At 40.3% G+C, this 23,754-nt stretch overlaps 1 protein-coding gene across 1 annotated transcript in view; it reads left to right on the forward strand.

Annotated features, from left to right (window-relative positions):
• FBN1 (fibrillin 1) overlaps window positions 1-23,754 on the forward strand; it is a 254,971-nt gene that overhangs the window by 143,923 nt on the left and 87,294 nt on the right. Inside the window, exons 15-29 of the mRNA XM_004281306.3 lie at window positions 367-489; window positions 3,719-3,841; window positions 4,939-5,091; window positions 9,136-9,189; window positions 10,781-10,906; window positions 13,294-13,419; window positions 13,985-14,104; window positions 14,327-14,464; window positions 15,305-15,355; window positions 17,000-17,125; window positions 19,133-19,360; window positions 21,061-21,186; window positions 21,306-21,434; window positions 22,253-22,378; window positions 22,482-22,607. Of these exons, the coding sequence (XP_004281354.1) occupies window positions 367-489; window positions 3,719-3,841; window positions 4,939-5,091; window positions 9,136-9,189; window positions 10,781-10,906; window positions 13,294-13,419; window positions 13,985-14,104; window positions 14,327-14,464; window positions 15,305-15,355; window positions 17,000-17,125; window positions 19,133-19,360; window positions 21,061-21,186; window positions 21,306-21,434; window positions 22,253-22,378; window positions 22,482-22,607 (1,875 nt within the window). The remainder of the gene's footprint in view (window positions 1-366; window positions 490-3,718; window positions 3,842-4,938; window positions 5,092-9,135; window positions 9,190-10,780; window positions 10,907-13,293; window positions 13,420-13,984; window positions 14,105-14,326; window positions 14,465-15,304; window positions 15,356-16,999; window positions 17,126-19,132; window positions 19,361-21,060; window positions 21,187-21,305; window positions 21,435-22,252; window positions 22,379-22,481; window positions 22,608-23,754) is intronic.

The following is a 23,754-nucleotide window of genomic DNA, read 5'->3' on the forward strand; positions in this document are numbered from 1 at the left end:
ATAGATATATAGTATGAGTCTAATACATATACATGTGTATATACATATACACATATACGTGCATATACATATTACATATATACGTATATGCTTGTGTAAGTATATATGTATATATATACACACATGTCCTAAAATAAATTTAGCCCTATAGTTTGCATGCACATGTCAAAAATTGAGAACTTGAGATACGTATTTCATATGGCCACTCTTCTCTTTGTAAGCTATAATTTGGATGAAAATTAACCTTAGACAATAATAACAAAAAGTAAAGAAATGTGACAAAACAGAATTCTACTGATCCAGGTTGGCTTCCTTTGTAAGCTTACTCATCTGGCCATAAGAAAATATATCCTTTGTATTTTTCAGATATGGATGAATGCAGCATAAGGAATATGTGCCTTAATGGAATGTGTATCAATGAAGATGGCAGTTTTAAATGTATTTGCAAACCTGGATTTCAGCTGGCATCAGATGGGCGTTATTGTAAAGGTTTGTGCTATAAAACTCTAAATCATATTCTTCACCCGTTTTTTCTCCTCTCTACATTGCTTAGAGCTACCACCTTTCCTTATTGATTCTCCCTATTTAAAGTACCCCTAACTCTGTACTAAGAAACCTGACTGGAACTCCTTCTTAAGTCCAGCCATCCAGAGAGCTACGATTTATGCCCAGAAGGCTGTTCTTACTTCAGAAAGAGTGTTTGGTGTCTTCTCAAAGGAGCCTGATAGGCTCCATAGCAAATGAATGAGAAGCTGAACTACCATTTGGACTACCAACAGCTGTGAGCATCTTTTTAAATAAGCTGAGTTCTGCCTCTTCCTTACAGTTGAGGAATAATGACAGTTGGCTTCTTGATGGCTGTCATTTGCCACCTCTTACATCTTCACCTGGACAAAATATTGTAGACTCTTATTGCGGTGATCTCTTCTTCATAATTTCCTCCAGGTACCTTAAGAAACACAATTTATTTAAGCTTTATCAAATCACAGAAGCAAAAAAGAGAAACAGGATTAAGCAGAAGAAATAAAGGAACCAGGAGCCATTATTTAGCTTTGTGACTTTTGAAATAATCTTATTGCTCCAAGTAGTGAAGCAAAATGAAGATTTTTATTTGTGCTGTTGAAAATTGGGGTCCTGAGAAGAGTTATCGGGAGATAACTGGAGTTATCAGGAGAAGAAGTTAAATTTGTGCTTAGTGTCTCTGCCTCATGCGGTCGAGGATGAGTAATTATTGCCCTTGTGTCCAAGATCTGAGCTGCAACCAGACTTCTCGAGGAACCTCATACTCAAAATAGATCCAGGGAATCTGCTAAAATATGACACTCAAAACCATAGTTTCAGATGTAGAAGGTAGAGACAGCATCAGGCTATTCAAGATGGAGAAGGCAAGAAAAAGTCCTATGGTGCCTCTTCTCTGGGTGCCCTTGTATTAAGTCCTTGTATTAAGTCTTCAGCGTGATGTGTATTTTCTCTAGGCTTAAAAGAGTTTCTAGCCCTTGGTTGTTTACCTACATTCTCTATGACCTTCACATAAATAGCTCTTAATATCATGGAAATCTGCCTTCACAGCAAGAGAAAGGTTTTTTTGTTTGTTTGTTTTCAAATTTGAAGTAGGAAATTGGTTTCCATGCTTTTGAGCTATGTGTTGGGAGGAACTTACAGTTGGGGAGACAAGATTAACGCATGGAAATGTTAAGACAGCATACAACAACGCACCAAATTGTGCAGATTAAGTGCTGTACAAGTGAAAAAGAAAGGGGAAGGGAATGATTGCCGGAATATTTGGAACTAGGCTTCCAAACAAAATAACAGAAGGAAATGTGAAAGTCCCTTTGTGAACAGAACTTTTCTGAGAACACACACTCCTCTCTCTTACCTATGCACAGAGCACACTAAGATTCACTTTCAGTACCTATAGGCTGCCAGTGACCCAGGCCACAGACTCTTAAGGGTGGCCAATAGATAATGCTGTTGTAACTATTTCAGAAGATATTATGACCTCATAGGTGAAGCCCGGTTTTGCAACTGTTTGCAATCAGTGAACTAGTATCTTATTGATAAATGGATTGTTCCAGTCATTTGAAAGTGCCTGATGATTAAAAGTCTGCTCTGACTTTAACATTCTGGCTTAAGAATCAGAGCTAGCGAGAAAGAGAGGGGGAAAATGCTCCATATTCTTACCTGTGTCGTCTTTATTCTGATGTATAGAGAAGATGGAATACACACACTTGTAGTAAGAATAAAGGAAGAAAAAAAAAATTTCTTGTATGCTGAATTTCTTTTCCATCATTTTTCTCTTGATATCATGGGATAAGATTTTCTCTTAATGCTGAACACTTGTTCTGATCCCACAAAAATGTAACTGTTCAAAGCTGAATGAACAATGCTAATTTAATCACTACAGTTAACTAATCTGATGAACAGCCTGGTCTCCCTGATCACTCTCTGAAGGTGGAGGCCACTCACTTTGAGCAACGCCCTCTGGATCTATGTTCCATCGCTGTCCCCAGTAAAAAAACCTTTGGATTACATTTCAGGCTGTAGTCACCACTGTTTTACTGTAGATCTCGATTTGAACAAAAAGGTGACCTGAATAACTGAACCAGTTTGAGTTCACGTATTTAAATATAACTGCTGTTTTAAAATACAATCTGTACACGGAATCTTGGACCATCTGAATATATTTTGTGCCAGATAACACAAGCTATGTAAAACGCAGAGGTGTTTCAGTCTCAATTTGCCTTTTTAAGGTCAGAAGAAAGGAAATATTCACCTACACCAGTTGTATATTATAAAAGGAGTTGTTATAAAACGACTTGTTCCTAAGTGTGATATGTTTTCCAAAACACAGTTTTGGTACCATTTCTGTTTCCATGTTGGAAATAGAACATGTTTGGTACCATGTTCAGGGGGAAAAGTATCTGCTATTATTAGTATGTGCCCAATAAAATGTTTTACCAGGCCTCCCTAAGGATACACATACGATACTATAAAATATTTGTAATGCTTAAGAGAGACTTTTCTTTGCTGGGTTCCAATTGCTTACAGTGCTGTTGTTGGCTAGGAGTTGTCATCAAAATCATCTATATTCATTTTCTGTTCCTTTTTTATGGTGTTCCATCCAGGCTTTAGTTCTGTGTCTCCTCATGCCATTCTAATTTTCCCAGAGAGTTAAGGCATGAGTGATACTGGAATGGACACCAGTCTGGGTGTTGGATGCCAAAAGGAGAAGCTTCCTGCCCAGGCCAAAGATGTAGTTTATTATCAAGCTAGATTTCTGACAGTCCTGGAAAAATTGCCATGTGAAACATTACACAAGACCCTTTGTCTTTTAGCTGTCACTTTCCTTCTTCTTCCAATTCTGTTTTTGCCTTTGTGATTCTTACTTTGGATAAAAGAAAAAAAAAAATCTCAGGAGAATGTTATTGAAATAGCTTTCTATGGAAAAGAAACTCAGACAGTTTATCTCTCTCAATTTTTGTTCCTTTTCTCTCAAAGGAAAATGAAATGCATCTCACTGAGCTTTTATTGTTGACGCTGCATATTATTGTAAATCTTCCCCATTTTCAAGTCTTAGAACTGTAAATATGTTATGTCTTTAGATAAAGTCACTTTATTTTTTTTCTCTTTTTTTTTTAACATCTTTATTGGAGTATAATTTCTTTACAACGTTGTATGAAGTCGCTTTATTTTTAATAAGTGCTTTTCCCCACCACAGATATTAACGAGTGTGAAACACCTGGGATCTGCATGAATGGGCGTTGTGTCAACACTGACGGCTCCTACCGATGTGAATGCTTTCCTGGACTGGCCGTTGGTCTGGATGGACGTGTGTGTGTTGGTAAGGTTAAAGCCGTAACTAGATGTGCGATAGAGATCCACCCTCTGTCAGTCAATAAAATCCGCCAATAATAAATGTACTTGACTGTAGCAGATATGATACAATTAATATTTGTGGGGCAACAAACCGACAGGGTCAGTTCTTTTCTTGTATGACATGGATATTAGTTTAAGGCATAGAAAGATGAGCTGAGATCAACGAAAACCAAGGGAATCCCCACCTCTCCTTCTCCCTTGTCTTTCCTAATCACCTAACTGTCCTCAATTTTCTCCAACCCTCCTTTGTTGATAATGGTCTTTGAAATTGACCTGTATGTGCCCATTATCTCATGGTGAACATTTCATTTTCATCTAGGGAATTAAATGTTCCAAGGGAGGTATAGAATGCAAAGGAGGATATGGATAAGTAAGAAACTTATATGATAATAGTTTTATGTGGCTTTATAAAGAGTTTGAGATTAGTTGATAAATAGATACAAAGTTTTTCCAAATTATTTTTAAGAAAGGTAGTTGGTAGACCCTTTGAATTGGGAGAGGATTGGACATAGCTGGAAATCCCCTCCTGGTGGTAAAGATGATACTGCTTAGTTAGACCAATATCTGCAGATTTGTATAAATGAACCTTTTACAGATTAACCATCCTCCTTTTTGAAAGTACATCTAATTCAGATATTCAGTAATTGCATGTTTATTTTGAGGTCATCTGTATTTCTAATAAAGATCTTATTTATCATAAGGTGAGATTGTTGAATGGTCATCCATCATTCATTCAACATTTATTAAGTGCCTTCTCTGTACACTCCTGGGGAAGAAAAAAATGAGTGAGGTATAATCCTAGCCCTTAAGGACCTCACAGTTGGGTAAACCATAATAGTCCCTAGAGAACCGGAAGAGTCTAGTAATTGGTTTCCAGTGCTTGGAAGCTGAATGCAGAATGATTTGTTTCGTTTTGTTTTCTATTGGGACCTAATACCAGAGGCATTCTCTGTGAGTTAGAACAGGGACAATGGCTAAATAAAACCAGCTTCAACTTTGACCTGGGGGGGTTCCCATCTGTTTGAAGCGATAGTATGATGACAGATGCTTCTTCCTGTGTAGACACACACATGCGGAGCACATGCTACGGTGGATACAAGAGAGGCCAGTGTGTCAAACCCTTGTTTGGTGCTGTTACCAAATCTGAGTGCTGTTGCGCCAGCACCGAGTATGCTTTTGGGGAACCTTGCCAACCGTGTCCTTCACAGAATTCAGGTATGTGGTGTCACGGGGATGCCCTAGTACTCCCAGCCTTCCGCCACCGTCTGCAGTCTTTGCATTTTGGGAAGTCACGGGGAAAGATTGCGTCTGCTCTCCAGGTGCGTCATGTACCTTGCTGGGGTCTTGGCAGGCGCTGCTCAGCCTCTGCTCAGATGTTCCTCACAGGCCCAGCCATCACTTGGATTAGGCAGCACATTCACGCCTCCCATCTGAACTCCTCCACCTCAGTAATAGTCATGCTTTTTAGGGTGTGTGCGACTTGCCTTGTTTTCTAAAGTAGCTTCACAGTGTTTACATTTTGTAGGAACTATTATAAAAGCAGGATGCTACCGAGTGTAAAAGTAAATAATTTTCAGATGACCTGAATGTTTCCAACTTTTTTCCAAAAGGCCATTTGTGAATTTTGTTCAAATCCTTCAGGCTGCTTTAGGGTGTGCTTTTCCTAAATGATTTTATTCAACTCTAGGGAAAAAGTGTTTTTCTCAATTTGAGTGACATGGCATAGTGAAAAGAAAACTTGTCAGTGAGTCAGAATTCTGCTCCCCAGCCACAGGCAGATGAATTACTTAATTGGAGGTTCAGTTTTTTGTGGATTTTTGTTTATTTAGGAATTTTTCTCACCGAATTTCAAAAGGATTTGAGATGGCTTCCATTAGTAAACAATTATGAAATAGAATAATATGGAAAAGGGATCTTCATTTTTTTCATCTACAAAATGAATTGTCTTAGGTAATCCAGAAGATCCTCTGCAGCTGTAAATTATTTCTGTTTGTAAGGCAAAAATAGTTTATTGAAATGAAAGCAATAGACTGTCAACATTTGAATGTAATTTTAAGGTAGCTTGGCAGTTGACTTCTAATGTCCTAAAATAGAATAAGTCCTAATATTGAAAACGTGTAGCTCTGATTGGTTGGTTTACCTCTAAGATTCAGCTAGTTCATTTCTGGCCTAGATACTATCTATTAAAGACGAGCTCACAATTTTTAAACATTTGCCATTTTGAAAATGACAATATTTGAAATCAGACAGAAATTAAAATGTATTATGAGAAGTTAGAGAAAGTTAAGTAGAAGACTTTAAAAGTCTTTAAAATGGGGGAATGCCAGTTAAAGAAAGAAAGCTTTATTCTGGATGACTGCTTCACCCAGTCATTTCATATATGATTACTAACAAATATATGTTTGCAATAATACTTCGATTATATAGTATACAAATATAATTCTATCTAAAAAGATACTTCCACACAACTTTATAGTTGTATATTATTAATATCATCCTTTTAAAGTAAAGTTTGTTACTTTAATTTTTCAAAGTACTTTCCTTGCATACTTTGAATTTACAAGATAGATGGGTATCCTAAAAACTGGTACAAGGATATGGGTGATTTGTCCATGTCTTGAATGAGTAGAATAGCCAAAGCTTAGAATCCAGGATCCTTGGTGCATATAGTTTTGTGTTTTTACATTTTCCTCTGGCCCCCAATTACATCTCCAGAGAATTCTTATGCTACATAGGAAAATGAAATTAAAAAGATGACCCAGAGAGGCGAATTCGGCACCTGAGGCTTGTTCTCCCCTCTCTCCCCTCTCTCCCCTCTCTCCCCTCTCTCCCCTCTCTCCCCTCTCTCCCCTCTCTCCCCTCTCTCCCCTCTTCTCTCTCTCTCTCCCCTCTTCTCTCTCTCTCCCCTCTTCTCTCTCTCTCCCCTCTTCTCTCTCTCTCCCCTCTTCTCTCTCTCTCCCCTCTTCTCTCTCTCTCTCCCCTCTTCTCTCTCTCTCTCCCCTCTTCTCTCTCTCTCTCCCCTCTTCTCTCCCCTCTCCCCTCTCTCCCCTCTCTCCCCTCTTCTCTCTCTCCCCTCTCTCCCCTCTTCTCTCTCTCTCCCCTCTTCTCTCTCTCTCTCTCCCCTCTTCTCTCTCTCTCTCTCTCTCCTCTCCTCTTCAAGAAAATAAATAAATAAAAAAAAAAAAAAAAAAAAAAGATGACCCAAAGAAACCAAATTTCTTTAAGCAGTAAAGCTTAAAGAGAGTTACGTTTTGAAGCTCAGTTCTACTACCTTCTGTTTTATATTTGAATCAGTTTACACAAAAGTGGTCCACATGTGGAAATAGTTCCATCCCGTTTGGTTTCTCCACCTCTTTGATAGATGAAAATGCCAAATCATGAAGGATTGAAATGTAGGATGTCCCTTATTTCAGGAGAGAGGAGGGATTGTAAAGGGGACTGGAAATATCCAGAAGGAATATCTGTAGTCAATTTAATGAGAAATTCTAACCACTTAACATCTAAAGTTCATCTTTGTGCTCTGGAAGTCAAATAAACTATATTTCCAGATACATCTCACTGGCTGCTGAGCATTTACTCCTTGTAGAAATCCGTCAGTTAAAGCTACAGGAGAGTAATGATTAGGAATTTTCTCTTCTGTCCTCATTCCACTGTCTCCATGGCACAACACTGAGTTAGCTTAGCAACACCTACCATTTATTAAGTGCTTGAGGTGCTGAGCACTTTACATGTTCTCTCAGGAAATCTACAGCACTACCATGTGAGTTGGGTATCATTTTCTACACTTACATAAGAGGGAACTAGAAGAGGGAAAGGGCTTGCTCCCAAGACCCTCAGCAATAAGCATTGTCATCAGCATTCAAACCCATGCTGATCTGAATTCACTACAGAGTCTAGTACCAGATCCTGCCCAAATGGAAAAGAATAATGACAATAATTTGCTTCCATGTAGGCTAAGCATCAGCTAATTTAACACTAATTATAAAATTGCTTTCAGCAAAACTGGTATGATTTTGTTTTTCCTGTTTTATTACTTACACCGTTTCACAAGTGCTTTAATTTATTGCTGATGTGAGAGAATAAAGAGGATGTATTTCTTTCTGCTGCCAGTCCCTGGCTTTCAAACACAGTGGCAGCCACCTTCCCATTTTTTCCCTTTTTGGATCCTTTTAAGATGATTTAAAAATTAAGGGATTTCACCACTTTTCTCAAATTTATGTTTGGTAGAAGACAGAGGCTCTGAAGGAGTCAACCTTCATTTTTTAATCTATAAAAAATTATAACTCCTTTGCATCCCCTGTCATCAGGAATGCAATTTTCTAGAATGTGGAGGTATAGGAACTATCTGCTTCAGCACCGAGGTACAAGTGGCCTATGTAAAAAAGCCACATCCCTAATATTCACTTCTCCTGCCACCTAAGCACAACTGATCTGCATTTGACCATGAGATTCTGTAGTTGCCAGAAACCATGGGCAACTAAGGGAAACTTCGTTTCTTTTCTTGGGATTAAGTGTGGTTCCTATTAGTTCTCCATTTCCATCATTCACTCTTAGGTTTATCTAAATATTGTTGGAATTGTGTATAAAGCATTGCATCAATTTTAAGAAATAGAAATCTGATTCCATCACAAATTTGGGAACATATTCTGTATACCTCCATTTCTTCAGTAAGATCCAGTTTTAACATTATGCAATACCTTTCCTATGGATTTATATAATAGAACGAATCTGGCATCCTGATAAATATTAACTTTAAAAATACACGTAAATGCAAGTGTAGATACCGTGTTATTCTTGTGAGGGGAGGCTAGAGAATTTGCAGAGAGAAATGAGAACACGTTAAGAATTTGATTGTACTGAAAAAAATAGCTCGAACTAAGAAAAGAATTTATTTCCAAGATGGTGGGAGAGAGTTTTATTAACAGTTAAGAAACCACATTTTAACAGACACATTTCACTGTAAGTGTAAAGTGTTCCCTGGTGAAAAAAATCAAGCCATAGGAAAAACACCTTTTCCGAAAGTGCTTGCACGAGGAATTGCTGGAACTCGCCTATATCCTTATAAGTCGTTTTCCACGGTGATTGCGGAGTCTTTAAAATAGGAGCCTGGTGTGACTCCCCTAGGAGATGCCTCCTTTTCCTTTACCACTTTATTTCAGTTCCACTCACTTTGGAGGAAATGATGTGTGCAAAGCCAAGGGCAGGATCGACCTGTTCTGCAAACAAGGGAATCATTTACTATCTGTTAATTTATTGCAGCGGAATATCAGGCGCTCTGCAGCAGTGGGCCAGGAATGACGTCAGCAGGCAGTGGTAAGGACTTGTTTTGAAATTTACTAAGCATGTGCAGAGGCAGCACTGGGCCTTCCTGTGGGTTTCCACTTGGTCCCTTTACACCAATCTGGTCCGACCCCCCTCTCTGGCCATCACCGCGTTGATCTACCTGGGACACTTAGCAGCCCCCAGTGGCAGAACAGCTATGGCACAGCGGGTCCTGGGATTGCTGGGTGTGGGTGTGGCACTCATTACTGAGGGGTTGGGTGCTCTCCCAGGGTCACTGATGTGAACGAGATACAGTGACCATGGTGGCTCGTTCCTGAGAAGGGGCAGCCCGGCCCTCCTTTGGATCTACCACTATCGAGTACAATTCAGGGTTACGAGCTCAATTGAACCTATGCACATTTTGAACACTTTCTTAATGGTCAAGTGCTCAGTCATTCTCAGATGGCAGTAGCGAGCCATCTTGTGTTTTGTAGCAGGTGGTGATAGCAATGAACTGAGTTGGAAGAAAATGAAATGTTTAAGTGTAGAAGTTAGAAGTAGAGAAATACTGGTACCATAAAAGAAATTAAACGGGAGAATTGGAACAAGTGTAAAAATGGGTGACAAGTAAGAGGAAGGGATTACTTTACTAATAAAAAACTAAATGATTTGATTCAAGAGAGTTCTGGGAAAAAATAGACTGACTCAATTGATTGTCAGTTCATTCTCTTGATTGATTTCATTATTATGTGTGGATAAAGAAAGGGCGAGGTGGATATTTGGAGGAGAAAAGAGGACAAGTAAGGAAATGTATAATGAATAAGGAGTTAGTGGGGAATAAATAAGTTGTGATAGGTACCTGGATAAGGAAAAAAAAAAAAGGTCAACCTTGATTTATAGAAGAGTCGGGCAACAAGATTTGAGACTAGCCACTCACTGACTGTCACTCGGCATCACCCTTGACTATTAGAGCTCTCCTCAGGCTGTCAGCAAACAGAAGAGGAGGACCCAGCCTCATCTGGACAGAGTAGCAGAGGCTTTTCCAGAGCAGGTGGTGGTTGAGCAAGCTTCGGACCAACGTGTAGGTTTGCTCCAGACATTCCCCATGCAGAGTGAAGAGGGCATGATGTGTTTATGGCAGAGTAAGAGATTTAAAGTGAATAAAGAGTTCATAGTTTAATTTAATCTTGAGAATACTGTCGAACCTACGAAAGTCTGAACCATGAGAATGACACAGTCACCTTGTTTTGAGGCCGTTAAGTCTGGTGGCAGTGTAGAATGTAGACTGAAGAAGGACAGGCTGATGGCAGGGAGAGCAGTTGTAGGAACCTGGGCTCTGTATTTGATCAACCTTTCCACCTTGATGTTTGTACAAGAAGAAGTCCGGGAGTTCTCCTCTTGATTAAGGATTGGTAATCTTGTAGTTCTAGCTCAGATGCCAAGTTCCTCTCAGGGACTGGTGGAAGGAAGACTTGAGTCAGAATACCTTGTAGTGAGAAAAAGGGATCAACTTTCTCATCAAGGAGAAACTTTATTTTCATGAGGTCCTAAGGTCTTTACAGTTATTGTAATGTTATTTTTTGATAGCTCATTTGATGTTTACTTTAGAATGTTAATGATTTTGAATTTTTTTGTGGTGTAGATATAAATGAATGTGCATTAGACCCTGATATCTGCCCAAATGGAATTTGTGAAAATCTCCGTGGGACCTACAAATGTATTTGCAATTCAGGATATGAAGTGGATTCATCTGGGAAAAATTGTGTTGGTAAGACGTTTCACCTGTTTTCTAAGACATTTCATGCATCATGCATTCTTTCTTTTGTTGCTTGAGGGAAACTGCTCTTGAGTAGCTTAAAGGACTGGATAAATGGATGCGCTACACTTTGGGTGTCAGCATAGCTGAATCCTGACAAGTTATATCTTTTGTTTAACTATGTAAAGGATGGAACATGGCAACTGTCCCTCTCATACAGTGTGCAGTTCTCTAATTGCACAGGTTGAAGCCGAGTGCTGCCCCTACTAGATGCCTTTGTTATTAGGGCGCTGCTAATTGTCATTATGCACAAAGTAGATGTAGCAGTTATTTTCAAAACAGCAGAAATCTTACTTTGAGCATTTTCACCTGCTTTCCTTCTAACTATGTGGCATTTGTACTCACATAAAAAGAACTCACAGTAAATCAAAGTATCTTCTCTCCCCCCCCATTTAAATCAGCTTTCACCTGAGTTTCAGGCTAAGCAAGTACCTAAAAAAATGAAGGATGGAAGCAGGTCATGGGAGCCCACAGGTTTATCACAAAACCCTCTTCTTTCGACTGCAGGTTTCTTCTTCTCTCCCTAACTTTTATTGCTGGCCTAAACCTGGCCCTTCCTTCTTTATGGTCTACAGTTGAATTTTGAAAAATGATTTCTTTCTCTCTCACACCCTTAATTTTAGGGCCCCTTTTTTGGGGGTACAGTTGTTATGTGAGCATACATGGGACTTTCAAACTAGACTCAACTCAAAAAAAAGTTTTACTATTTCATTTTCCTGTAGGAGCCTCTCTACATTGGCAGACATGAAAAATCATTATTTATCTGGGCAGGCCAGAAAGGCACAGAGATGTTTTAGCTTCATCCAAAAATCACGCAAAAGGGAGAGTTTGGGAGGCAGGAGGGATTCTTCCTTCAGTGCTTTAGTGTCTACTCCAAAGTTGGACCCATTATCATGAGGTCAGAAGTATGTTCATATTTCAGATTATGTTCAGAGGTGTGAAGCTAGGAATCAAAGATCCGCTCCAGCCACTTCCCACAGAGTTCCAGGGACTGGCTATTTTATATCTTAATCTTCAGTTCCTCAGATTAAAGTTCCAGATTCTTCTGACATCATCAAAGTTTAAGAATTGCCATAGTGACCTTTTTGGGAAGTAGTAGCATTCCTTATATGATTTTGAAAGAATTCTCAGCATGCTATTTGCTCAGACAATACATAACTTTATACTTGATTTTCCCATATTTTAAGAACTTTGTAAACACAGCCCTCCATGTCTGCGAGTTTTGCATTCACGTATCTAACCAACCTCAGATTGAAAATATTTGAAAAAAAATTCCAGAAAGTTCCCAAAAGCAAAACTTGAATTTGCCATACACCAGCAACTATTTACATAGCATTTACATTGTGTTAGGTATTATAAGTAATCTAGAGATGATTTAAAGTATATGGGAGGATGTGCATAGGTTAGATGCCAATACTATGCCATTTTATATAAGGGGCTTGAGCATCCACAGATTTTGGTAAGCTGGTGCGGGGGGTGTCCTGGAACCAATCCCCTGCAGATACCGAGGAACAACTGTTAGTTGCTGATTTAAGTATATTTACTGCTGTGAACCTATGCAGCTCTCCAGTGCTGAATTTATGTAGCCTTTATGTAAGGGCTACTAGCTTGTCAAATGGTAACCTAAGCAGAATCTCTCAATGTATAAAACGTCTCTTGTGAATATGCAGTCTATTTTGTGGGCTGAGTGATGTACTTTAGCTCAAAGAGGTATAACAAACTGTTTAAGTTCTACATTTCCTAAATTATCTAAGTTATACATATCGAAAGTTTGGTTTTGCATCAGACTTGCCTATGATTCAGCTGAAAGCAAGGAATTTTCCTCAGCTCTCTGAATCTCGAGTCTAAATTCCTCATGACAATTATAAACTCTACAGATTGCTTCATACTTTATAAACATAACTGGAGACCACTTAAATTATTCTAAAGAAGAGACACCCATCCTGGAACTAATACTTATCAAAAATGGACCATACTCTCTAAATATTTATTTAGTTCCTTAAAACAATAGGATTAGTCTTTTTAATTCTGGCACAGTGAAACAATTATATAAATATTAATGATTTCCAGCAAATCTAGGTTTTCTTCCTGCTAAAGAAAGAAGAGAATTCAGTAGTGTCTGGTGACTTTAGACTTTGTAGATACCTAGTATAGATAATCAGCTCAAGCCCCTATTTTCCTAAAATAGGTAATTTCAGCAAAGATCAATGGTGGAGGAGCTTTGCCTCTTTCCTTGAATTAATCATATCATTATGACCTTAAAAACTTAGCCTAAAAATGCAAAGAAATTGCATGCAAAGGATGGGATCTTTAAAAGTTTATGTTTTTTGGTTTTCCAGATATTAATGAATGTGTATTGAATAGTCTACTCTGTGACAATGGACAATGTAGAAATACTCCTGGAAGTTTTGTCTGTACCTGCCCCAAGGGATTTATATACAAACCTGACCTAAAAACTTGTGAAGGTAAGATGTATTTTTGTTCTTATACCATGTACTTTGCTGCCTTTTGGAATGCCACTGGAAAACCACGAAGGTAAATTAGAGTCACTTCTATTTTAGACAGTTGTGTCCCTTCGTTGAGATTCTGTGATCCTAAATGACACTCCTATGCACTTTGTAAGCTGCTGATGGTACTTACCTGCGATTGGTATTTTATTTGCCATTTATTTTGCATTCAAATGCCATTTAAAAGTATTCACTTTGTATTTGCCTACAATTGGCATTTTATTTGCCATCATTTAATAGATGAAGAAAATACTAGATATGTGCTATTTGAGTTAGTAATTCAGAAATCACACTTACATTTGCTCCAGGTTTTCTGAATAAAAAGATTCAGCCATGTGCTGAACATAGAGATGTGCTCAGTTACTATTTTTGGCATTCCATCTGGCCTAGAAAAAAAAAATCTATCTAGGTCAGCTTTACTATCTAATGAAGAATATGTGGTAGCAAATGAGACCAAAGTTTAAATATTCATTTGTGCCCAAGACTAGTTTTTAGCAGTAATGTAGACCTGTTTTTGTTTCAGACATCGATGAATGTGAATCAAGTCCTTGCATTAATGGAGTCTGCAAGAACAGCCCGGGCTCTTTTATTTGCGAATGTTCTTCCGAAAGTACTTTGGATCCAACAAAAACCATCTGCATAGGTATTTGTCTTTCTGAGAATGATTTTCCTATGTTTATCAGTGCTGCTGTATTTAATGTCTGCTTTTATTGCAAAAGGGTTTCAGTATGGAAGAACAAAGTTTTAAACGATCATTATTCCTTGTTTCATGATGCTATTCTTGCTGTAATTCCAATGTACATGTTTGAATTTTTGATATAGATTCTATTGTCTATTAAATATCATCACCCCTTTGCCCCTGCAGAAACCATCAAGGGCACTTGTTGGCAGACTGTCATTGATGGGCGATGTGAGATCAACATCAATGGAGCCACGTTAAAGTCCCAGTGTTGTTCGTCCCTTGGTGCTGCCTGGGGGAGTCCGTGCACCCCATGCCAAGTTGGTAAGAGAAGCAGGTGCTGCAGCTCCTGTGCCCACTGGGCACTTTGCTCGGAAAGGGGAAGCCGAGAACTTTGTTCATTTAGGTTCACACGAGAATTTTAGAAGATTTCATTCTGATGACCTCAATGAAACATGTGGCTGAATAGGAAACTAAGGGAAGTGTCAAGGACAAGAATTTTATGTGATTTGGTTAATTTATTGTTTTCCATCACCACGCTGTAATGTAGTTACCTGGAGTTGCTTTCCTAGATCAGCAGTTTCTATTGGCTCTCTCAGGAACCTCATGATTAGGGGTCCTGAACTTTTTACAGGCTCAGATTTTCTTCCCCGCAACATGATTGATGTAAATGCACCACTGTTCATCACTAAACTAAAGTTGTTGCAAAGCTGAGGTTTGAGAGCCTTGCTGATTCAATGTTTAGATATATAGATGTGTGCATTTATATAGTGGGAGTGCTGCAGGGCAAGAGATCTTCCAGTTCTAGACTTTGTTTTCCACATCCATGTTACAGTAATCCTATAGTGTGATTCATATTTTAGGGCTAATAGCAAGAGAGAAATCGAGTCAATTTCCTTCTTAGTCATCACCTTAGTTTGATCTTTAGGGTACCTTTGGCTCTTTTAGGATATCTCAGATGAATTGAGCTTTATTCAAGGAAACATTTCATTCTTCTCCTTCAGCTATGCAATCTCAGAGACACTTTGTCGTCTCAGACTTATTCATAGCAATAAAATCGATTTCGTGTTAAAGGTCCTCTTTCGTGTTTCTTATACCGTGTCATACAAAGTCTGGATATTATCTCAGATTTGTTTTTTGCTTTTTGTTTGTTTTTTGGTACAGATCCCATATGTGGTAAAGGCTATTCAAGAATTAAAGGAACACAGTGTGAAGGTATTTATGATTATTTATAAATCATAAATTTCTGTGTGCATGAAGAATGCTTGTGTTAACTTGGACTGGATAAAGCTGTCATATAACTTCCCAGTGAGAAATGTGTAGCAGGGGAAAAAAAATAATGAGAACTGCCGAACGTAACAGACGTGAATTTCACAAGCATATATGCTATTGCCAGCGTCAGATCACTGTGGCCAAAGGGCAGGGTGGCTGAAAATGCTTTAGGTTGACCATAGTTTTGAGTGACTACAATTTCAAACTGCTACCTATGAGGAAGACAGAAAAGGAAGTTTTTGATGAGGCTATAAAATTTGCAATTTTTTTGGTTTGTCCTGGTTTTTTGTCATTGTTGTTGTTGTTGTTGTTTGTTTGTTTCATGGTCACAGATGATGAGAAGGACATACTCTATTGCCTCGTTTTTGAAAGTCTATATGGATTCTCTCCAGTTTCCTGTGATTTTTTTCTCATGGAGTCCCAGATAGACATAGGTCAGGGTGACTAACACAACCTGACATGACACAGCAGCTGAAAAATTTTTAAAACAGCAATTAGTCCCATATGTGGAATGAAATGAACTTTTTTTCTCAGTTAAAATAAAGAGGAACACTACATCCCCCACCCAAGGTCTTGCTTTCCAAATGATGACTGAATCCTTTGGCCTGTCTCTGGTCCAGACCCACTGTTAATAAGTTATCTGACCTCAGCAGCACATTTTGGTACACAAGTGGTCAGAACAAAACAAAACAAAACAATCCAAAGAAGGTAAATTTCCCCCTCCCAATTTATTTCTCTTATGAGGAAAGATTTAGAATATCTTTTTCAACATCCCTGGCTTGGAAAGTTATTTCTTCTAAATAGAGACACAGTGTGTGTGAGTTTCTTGACTAACGCTCCCCTTTTTTGGCATTGGCAAGTAAGTGCCTTTCTTTGGGTTAACTTGATGGTGAATATTTTTCCCCAAAAAATGTGCAGAGAACATAATGCTCTCCATTAAGCAGACTGGGAAGGACTAGTACATTTGAGACAGATGCAATGAATGATGAATGAATGAACATGAGCATCTTCCACCACTCAAGCTGGGACCACCAAGGCTTTGACAGAACAGCCTGAGACCATTGCTGAGTTAGAACTAGATACACACTTTCTTGGGATGTCTCAGCACTTCTCAAAGGAGACTCTTGACTGGCCCCACATATTCCTCGATGATGGATTTGTTTTCTATGCTCATCTTCAAGCTACTTCTTCTTTGCTAGTTTGGAAGACCAGGCTTCTCTACTCACTTGCAGCCCTCTGGTCTCATAAAGCTAATTGTACGGCCCCTGGGAGCCTTACCTGAGATGTCTATAGTACCCAGACCTGTCCCCAAGAACTCCCACCAGCTCCGTGTCTTTACAACTCAAAAATTACTCCCTGAGACTGATGAGAAACTGTTATATCTTTGGTAATAGGTGGGTTCAGTCTGGTTGCTTTTCAAACATCCCAGAAATTCTACATGAATTATTTGGAGGCAAACTAGTTTTGTAAACTTATCAGGTTTAAAATGATATTTTCAGTTGTGGTAATAATATGACTCCATGAATGGAATGAAGTAGAATGATGTTATACAGATATATTAACTTCATGCTTTTTTTTCCTTCATAGATATAGATGAATGTGAAGTGTTCCCAGGAGTATGCAAAAATGGCTTATGTGTTAACTCTAAGGGATCATTTAAGTGTCAGTGTCCCAGTGGGATGACTTTGGATGCCACAGGGAGGATTTGCCTAGGTAAATACTGTTCATTATTTTTCTAATGAATATTTCTTAATGATTGTTAAAAACTCAGTTAACAAGATAGAGCTGAATATTTGGTTCTAAGTACAGACACACACACATCCCAAATTCAGCATTTCTATTAGGATGCATTGTGGTTTCCTTGGCAAATAGCCTTCCTGACTCAGCTCTTTGTTAATTCTTTATAAAAAGAGTAGAGAACATGTCAGTGAAGAGGAACTTTAGTTCTTTAGAATAATAACTGTGATGGATAACAATAGAGCTCTTAAATCTGCCCTCCATGGGCCATGGACAGAGAATTCTAGGTGACTGGTAAGTAGAACACTTTTGCTTAATTGGAAACTGTAGCCTTAGCCTGCTAGGCAGGGCTGCTGTAAGCCAGAAGGACAGGTCTTTGCAGGAAACTCTTGTGGGTATCAGGAGTGAAGAGTGTAACAGCCTGAGGAGTGAACCTGAGGGAACGAAAGCTGTTGTCAATATCAGCCACGATGAGATTCTCCATGACAACTGCTAGAACCCAAGTGACAATGATGTGGAAGAGACTGTACACCAAACCCTGAATTCTTAGAAAGCTGCCCTGTGGACTCACAGTGGCAGCAGATTGGAGATCCCACAGTCGTGCTTGCGGGGTCTTAGGCTTATTCTGGTGTTACTACTAGGGCTTCTGACTGCCAGGAATATGTCCTTTGGATCACCGGTTTCAGAGTCCGTGACTCTGGAAGTGATGCTCAGCTATGTTGTATATCTGAAACCACTCTGAAGAGCATCTTTAGTGAAGGACCACTGTAGGTGGTTGAAAGAGTGGCATGCAGTTAAGGGATTTGCATCCTTTATGAATTAGGATTAATCAGCCTTTAAATATAAAACTTTATGGTTTATAATGTAAGCAATACAGAATAGAAAAGCTGGAATTCAGAGGCTAGAGTCTGTTCATAACTATGGATGTCAGTTAATCCTATTCTGAGTCTCAGCTTCTTTGTTTAGGAGGTATCAGCATGTAATGAGAACGCTTTTCCAGGTTCTTCAGTTGAAACATGCTCCAGTGTTTAGTTTAGGATTCATTTTGAAATTAACCATCTTAATTAATAGAGGCAACCCAGATGTGAAGTTGCTCAGAAGGTTGCTCTAAAGTTGCTCTAACATTAAAGGAAGCTCACGCTCCCACAAGTATCCAGAAGAATGTGCACAAAAGCACATGTTGAGGTGAAAGAAATACTTGAGAAGAGGAGTGGATGGCTTTTCTTTGCTGTTTTTTCCTCTTTAATCACAAGTAGGGCAGTCCTCATTTCAGAGTTTACTATTCCACCTCTCCAAAAATGAAGTGGATCTGAGAAAAAGGTGCTGGTGCTAGCTGAGATGTTCTCCAACAATAAAGACTGCAGTTGGCTTTCAGCTAGAGAGACGTCAAGACATCATGAAGTGCATGCACTGGTAATAGGCATAGGGAGAAAATAGGTACAGGGAGAAACCATCTCCCAAAAGAGCATTGCAGGATTTCTTTGAATACTGCTCCTTATGTAGAATTATCAGAAAATAACTAGAGTTCAAAGGATACTTGCCACAAGAAGAGGTGCACATAAGTAAGAGCTGCCAGCTAAGAGTCTTTATTAAGAAGGAAAACCGGGCTTCCCTGGTGGCGCAGTGGTTGAGAGTCCGCCTGCCGATGCAGGGGACGCAGGTTCGTGCCCCGGTCCGGGAAGATCCCACGTGCCACAGAGCGGCTGGGCCTGTGAGCCATGGCCACTGAGCCTGCACGTCCAGAGCCTGTGCTCCGCAACGGGAGAGGCCACAACAGTGAGAGGCCTGCGTACCGTAAAAAAAAAAGAAGGAAAACCCACCACCAAGCCTAGGTTCCTTGGAGGGAAAAAAATTAATTTCAGTCAATAAGTTTGTAGTAAATCGTTATGTGTCCTGTGCTTTGCCTAACACAACATTGGCAGTTTGCGGCAGTGAGAACACAGCAGCTCTCCTCAGCTTCCCTCCGTTCGTTCCCTCTGGCAGATATCCGCCTGGAAACCTGCTTCCTGGGGTACGAGGATGAGGAGTGCACCTTGCCCGTGGTTGGCCGCCACCGCATGGACGCCTGCTGCTGCTCCGTCGGGGCAGCCTGGGGGACCGAGGAGTGCGAGGAGTGTCCCCTGAGGAACACACCTGAGTACGAGGAACTCTGTCCCAGAGGACCCGGATTCGCCACAAAAGAAATTACAAATGGAAAGCCTTTCTTCAAAGGTACAGTGGTTTCAGTGGTTGATTACTCTTCTGTTAGGTCAAAAGGATGCATTTTCAGGAGCACAGAGTTCCACTGACAGAATTACAATGAATGTCATCAATGCGGTCATCCCTGGATCATTTCAGCGTGCCTTCTTTGATTTCTGAATTTTATATGGCAAAATGTTCACTCTGTCACGGATTTTCTTTTTCTACATCTCAGGACTTCCTGAGTCACTTGCCTCTCCCGTGTAGTCACTGTTAAGCATTAAATAGATTTTAATACTATCCTAAAGCTAAGCATAAACGAAAGAAAAATCTTCTTGGGAGATGTTTATGCCATCTACTAAAGCCCTAGAGGTAACCTTTATCTGCTGGTTTGAAGCATCCAAGTCACTGTGGTCCACCTGACTATAGATAATGGTGTGAGAGACCCAGTGACAGGTCCTCTTTGTCCAAATACAGCAAAATTCATTCCTATGGCAAACACTCCAGTGACTTATAGTTCAAATTTTATTTTCTTATGCTATAATATAAAACCCATGTAAAAAAAAAAAAGGAAGTTACAGATTTAATCTAATTCCAAAATTGAGTTAACTTCTTATGCACAACGATACAGACCTTGTTTACTTCAGCATATGGAAAAATCATAATTGGTTTCTCAGAATTCCGATTATTCAGGGAGGCCCAGCTTAGGTTCTCAGTACAGAGTTTTGTGTCGGTTGCCCATTGTGTCTGGACCTACTTATTATACTTCATAACTAAATGAATTTCTAAAAATGGGAAATGAGTATATAAATATCACTTAATTATCCTTATATTAAAAAGTGTAGACTTTTTTTCTACTGAGCATTTGGTTCAAGAAGTCCTGGGGTTAAAATTGTACTGTCTAGAGAGACAGTTTCTAGACGGCCCTCTAAAATGTCTCTTAAGTAAATTCAAAGGAACTTGGATGATTTGCTTACAAAAGCTGTGGCAATCCATTACCGCAGAAGGACTAGATGTTCTTGAGATTTAATCTGCCAGTTCTGTATCTCATGGCATTAGGTAGAAATGAACTTGCATTTCTTGAGCTCTAGGTCTTGCTTTAGAAAGGCCCCTAAAAGGGGAAACTCAGATTACTCAAATTACATGTTACATATGCAGTCTTCAAGAAACTCTTGTACATATTAATTATATTAACGCAAACTTCATATTAATTGAGAAAATATTTTAAATTAGTACACATTATTTGAGAACATGTTTTAAATAGTATACGTCATTTGTAAGGAGTTAAAATTATAAATGGCATCTCCTTTGAAATTCTTATTTTTAGGTATTAAAAAAAAGCATCAGAAAGCTAAGTGAATATCTCATTCCACTACATACTCAATTGCTTGCTGTAGGACAGTATATTTGAAAATCTTCCACCTGCCTTACATATAGACACTAGCGGTTTAGAATTTCTTATTCTTTCATTCGGAAAATAGTTCAGCGTTTGGTGTGTGCTGGGCTTTTAGAAGTCCAAATAAACCCACTCTTTACTTCTTCAATAATACTTTCTAAAATGTAGAAGTTTAAAAGTCTAGATCTGCTTACAAAGTCCTATTTCTCATGGATCATCACACATTTTTTAAAATGAGTATGACCAAGACCCTCTAACTTCCTGGGTTTAAAATGGGGTGTTGAGATCTCCTAATTGGTCACTTATGGACTTTTCCCACATTTAATTTTCCTTGAAGACATCAATGAGTGCAAGATGATTCCCACCCTCTGCACCCATGGCAAGTGCAGAAACACCATCGGCAGCTTCAAGTGCAGGTGTGACAGTGGCTTTGCTCTGGATTCTGAAGAAAGGAACTGCACAGGTCAGTGAAGGGGCTCACCCTGGAGGGATACCCTCTGGAACTCTTGGTCTTAAACATGTTGCCACAAGAAGTAAAGCTATCCTGAGGCTCATCTGCTGCCACTTGCTGCTTTTGTGCAGACATCGATGAATGCCGCATCTCTCCCGACCTCTGTGGCCGAGGCCAGTGCGTGAACACCCCCGGGGACTTTGAGTGCAAGTGCGATGAAGGCTACGAAAGTGGATTCATGATGATGAAGAACTGCATGGGTGAGTGCGTGACCATTTGATCAGCCCAGGGAAGAAACATTCCAAGAAGCTTTGGTGACTCATCGCCTATGTCGGTTCTTCCTGCTCCCCCAGTGCGCTGGTCTCCTGACCAGTGAGTCACGCATTGGACTGTGGCAGAGGGAGACTGACATGTGGAAGGAATGAGGGAATTCATGCTCTGGGGCAGCGGGTGGCCTCGGACACCAGGTATGGGTCCCTGAGAAGTGAGTTTAACACCTGGAATAGACACCCCAGGGAAGAGAGAACCATTCAAACATAAGCTATATTAGGGGTCACGTTCTAGGGTTTCTGTTCATCATTTTTAGCAAAGGAGATTGATTAAGATAGTTTCATTAGATCAGGTTCCCTAGCAACAGGACTGAGATGGGGGTATTTTTTGAGGGGGTGCTCTTAGGAGGAACCTGTAAGGAAGTGAGGGAAGCAGCTTAGGGCAGGGGAAGAAGAGAAGCAAGTTGTTCGACTGGATTTTAGCTTTAACCTGATCCCACAGGGGCCTTGGAGTGTGAATAGTACCCGAGGGCTGTCCCACCTCGAGGCCAGGAGGCTGAGATTTTATACTCCCACGTCAGTTCAAGCAGTTATTGGCCATGGGCAGCCCCCAGCGTGGGAGCGGGGTGTAATTTCTCACCTCCCGGGCATTTCTGAGTGAGGTGGATAGCGGTTCTCCAACAAGGACACCTGTGAGCCATTAGCAGCCAGAACTCCCAGCAACTGGGCAATGAGTGCACTGGCCTGGTCGTGGGGCCCTGGCAGGACGACCACCCACAGCTTCAACAGGGGTCATTTCCACTTTGCAGATATTGACGAGTGTCAGAGAGATCCTCTGCTGTGCCGAGGAGGCGTGTGCCTAAACACCGAGGGAAGTTACCGCTGTGAATGTCCTCCTGGCCATCAGCTGTCCCCCAACATCTCAGCATGTATAGGTAAGGAGGAAGACCACTTACCTGCCGGCAGTCGTTCGGCCCACACCCCTGCCAGAGTCCGAGGCTTACGGCGGGGTGCTTGGTATTCTCATCTTCTATACAGACATCAACGAGTGTGAACTGAGCGCGCACCTCTGCCCCCACGGCCGCTGCGTGAACCTCATAGGGAAGTACCAGTGTGCCTGCAACCCCGGCTACCACTCCACCCCCGACAGGCTGTTTTGTGTTGGTAAGTTCTGTATGGTATGTTATTTATTTTCTTTAGTCTCTTTCGAGTTCTGTTTCCATCGCTAGTTACTTTTACTTAATCTTTCCTGTTTCTCTGGAGGGAAAGGTCTTCTCGTGGTGGCTCACGATCTTTAGATCTCACCTCCCCCATCTGTTTAAAGAACCAATTCAGTGAAGGCTGTACAGTGTTTTAGCTCTAGCAAGTATAATTTGACCCATGCTGCTTTGACTAGTGAACGGTAGCACATGCTTTGTTTCTGCCTATGCACACCCAGGCACATCAGCCAGTGATTACTAAGTACCGCCTGAAATAAACGCAGCCTGGTGAGTGCCGGGAGGAAGACAGAAAGCTTAGGGTGTGATCTCCACCCTTAGGTGGTTTGGAGCGGCTCAGAGATTCCAAAGAATAATTATTGGGAAGAAGACCATAGCATGTTTATAGCTTACAATGCACTAGAGGCCAAGTCTGGCAGTCCTTAAAAATGAGGTTTTGTGGGACAAGCGTTTTGCTTTGTGGCTGGCCCTTAGGAGGTTTAGTTGTGCTGGGAAGAGCGGCACAGAAAGTCCCATGGCTTTAGAGTCAAAGTGAAACTTTGTAGAAACAGCCAGTTTTTGCCTGGTTTGAGGTATACCCCATGTGGAACTGCCAAGTCTCACATGGTTTCTACCCAGAATCGTAAATCAGCCCAAATTCTTCTGAAGCATGGCTCAGGACAACTCAGAACTCCAGCTCAGGTCCTTGAAAAGGACTGGAACCTCAGCCAAACTGAATGTCAAGTTTGTAACGGAATCTGTGACCCAGAGAATTTCACCCACGTGCCCACTGTTGTCACTAAGATATGTTCTAGCGCCCAGCGCTTCTCCTGCATTGTGTGTGGCACACCATATGTCGTGTTCATCTAACTCCCCCACTGCAGTATAAATATTATGAAGGCAGGGAGAGTGTCCATCTCATTCACTGTTAGATTCTCATCTGTAGCACACAGTAGGTGTAGTTAATATTTGTGGAAGGAACCAAACAATGCAGTGACTTGCAGTTGCCCTGGGACGCTTGTATAATTTTGTATTGTTTATTTGACCCACACGTACCTGGAAACTTCAGACATGTGCCATCATCACAAACACAGAGGAAGGTGATATTATTTTCC

This window comes from Orcinus orca, chromosome 2 (genome assembly GCF_937001465.1).
Source record: "Orcinus orca chromosome 2, mOrcOrc1.1, whole genome shotgun sequence".
Taxonomy (NCBI): Eukaryota; Metazoa; Chordata; class Mammalia; order Artiodactyla; family Delphinidae; genus Orcinus; species Orcinus orca.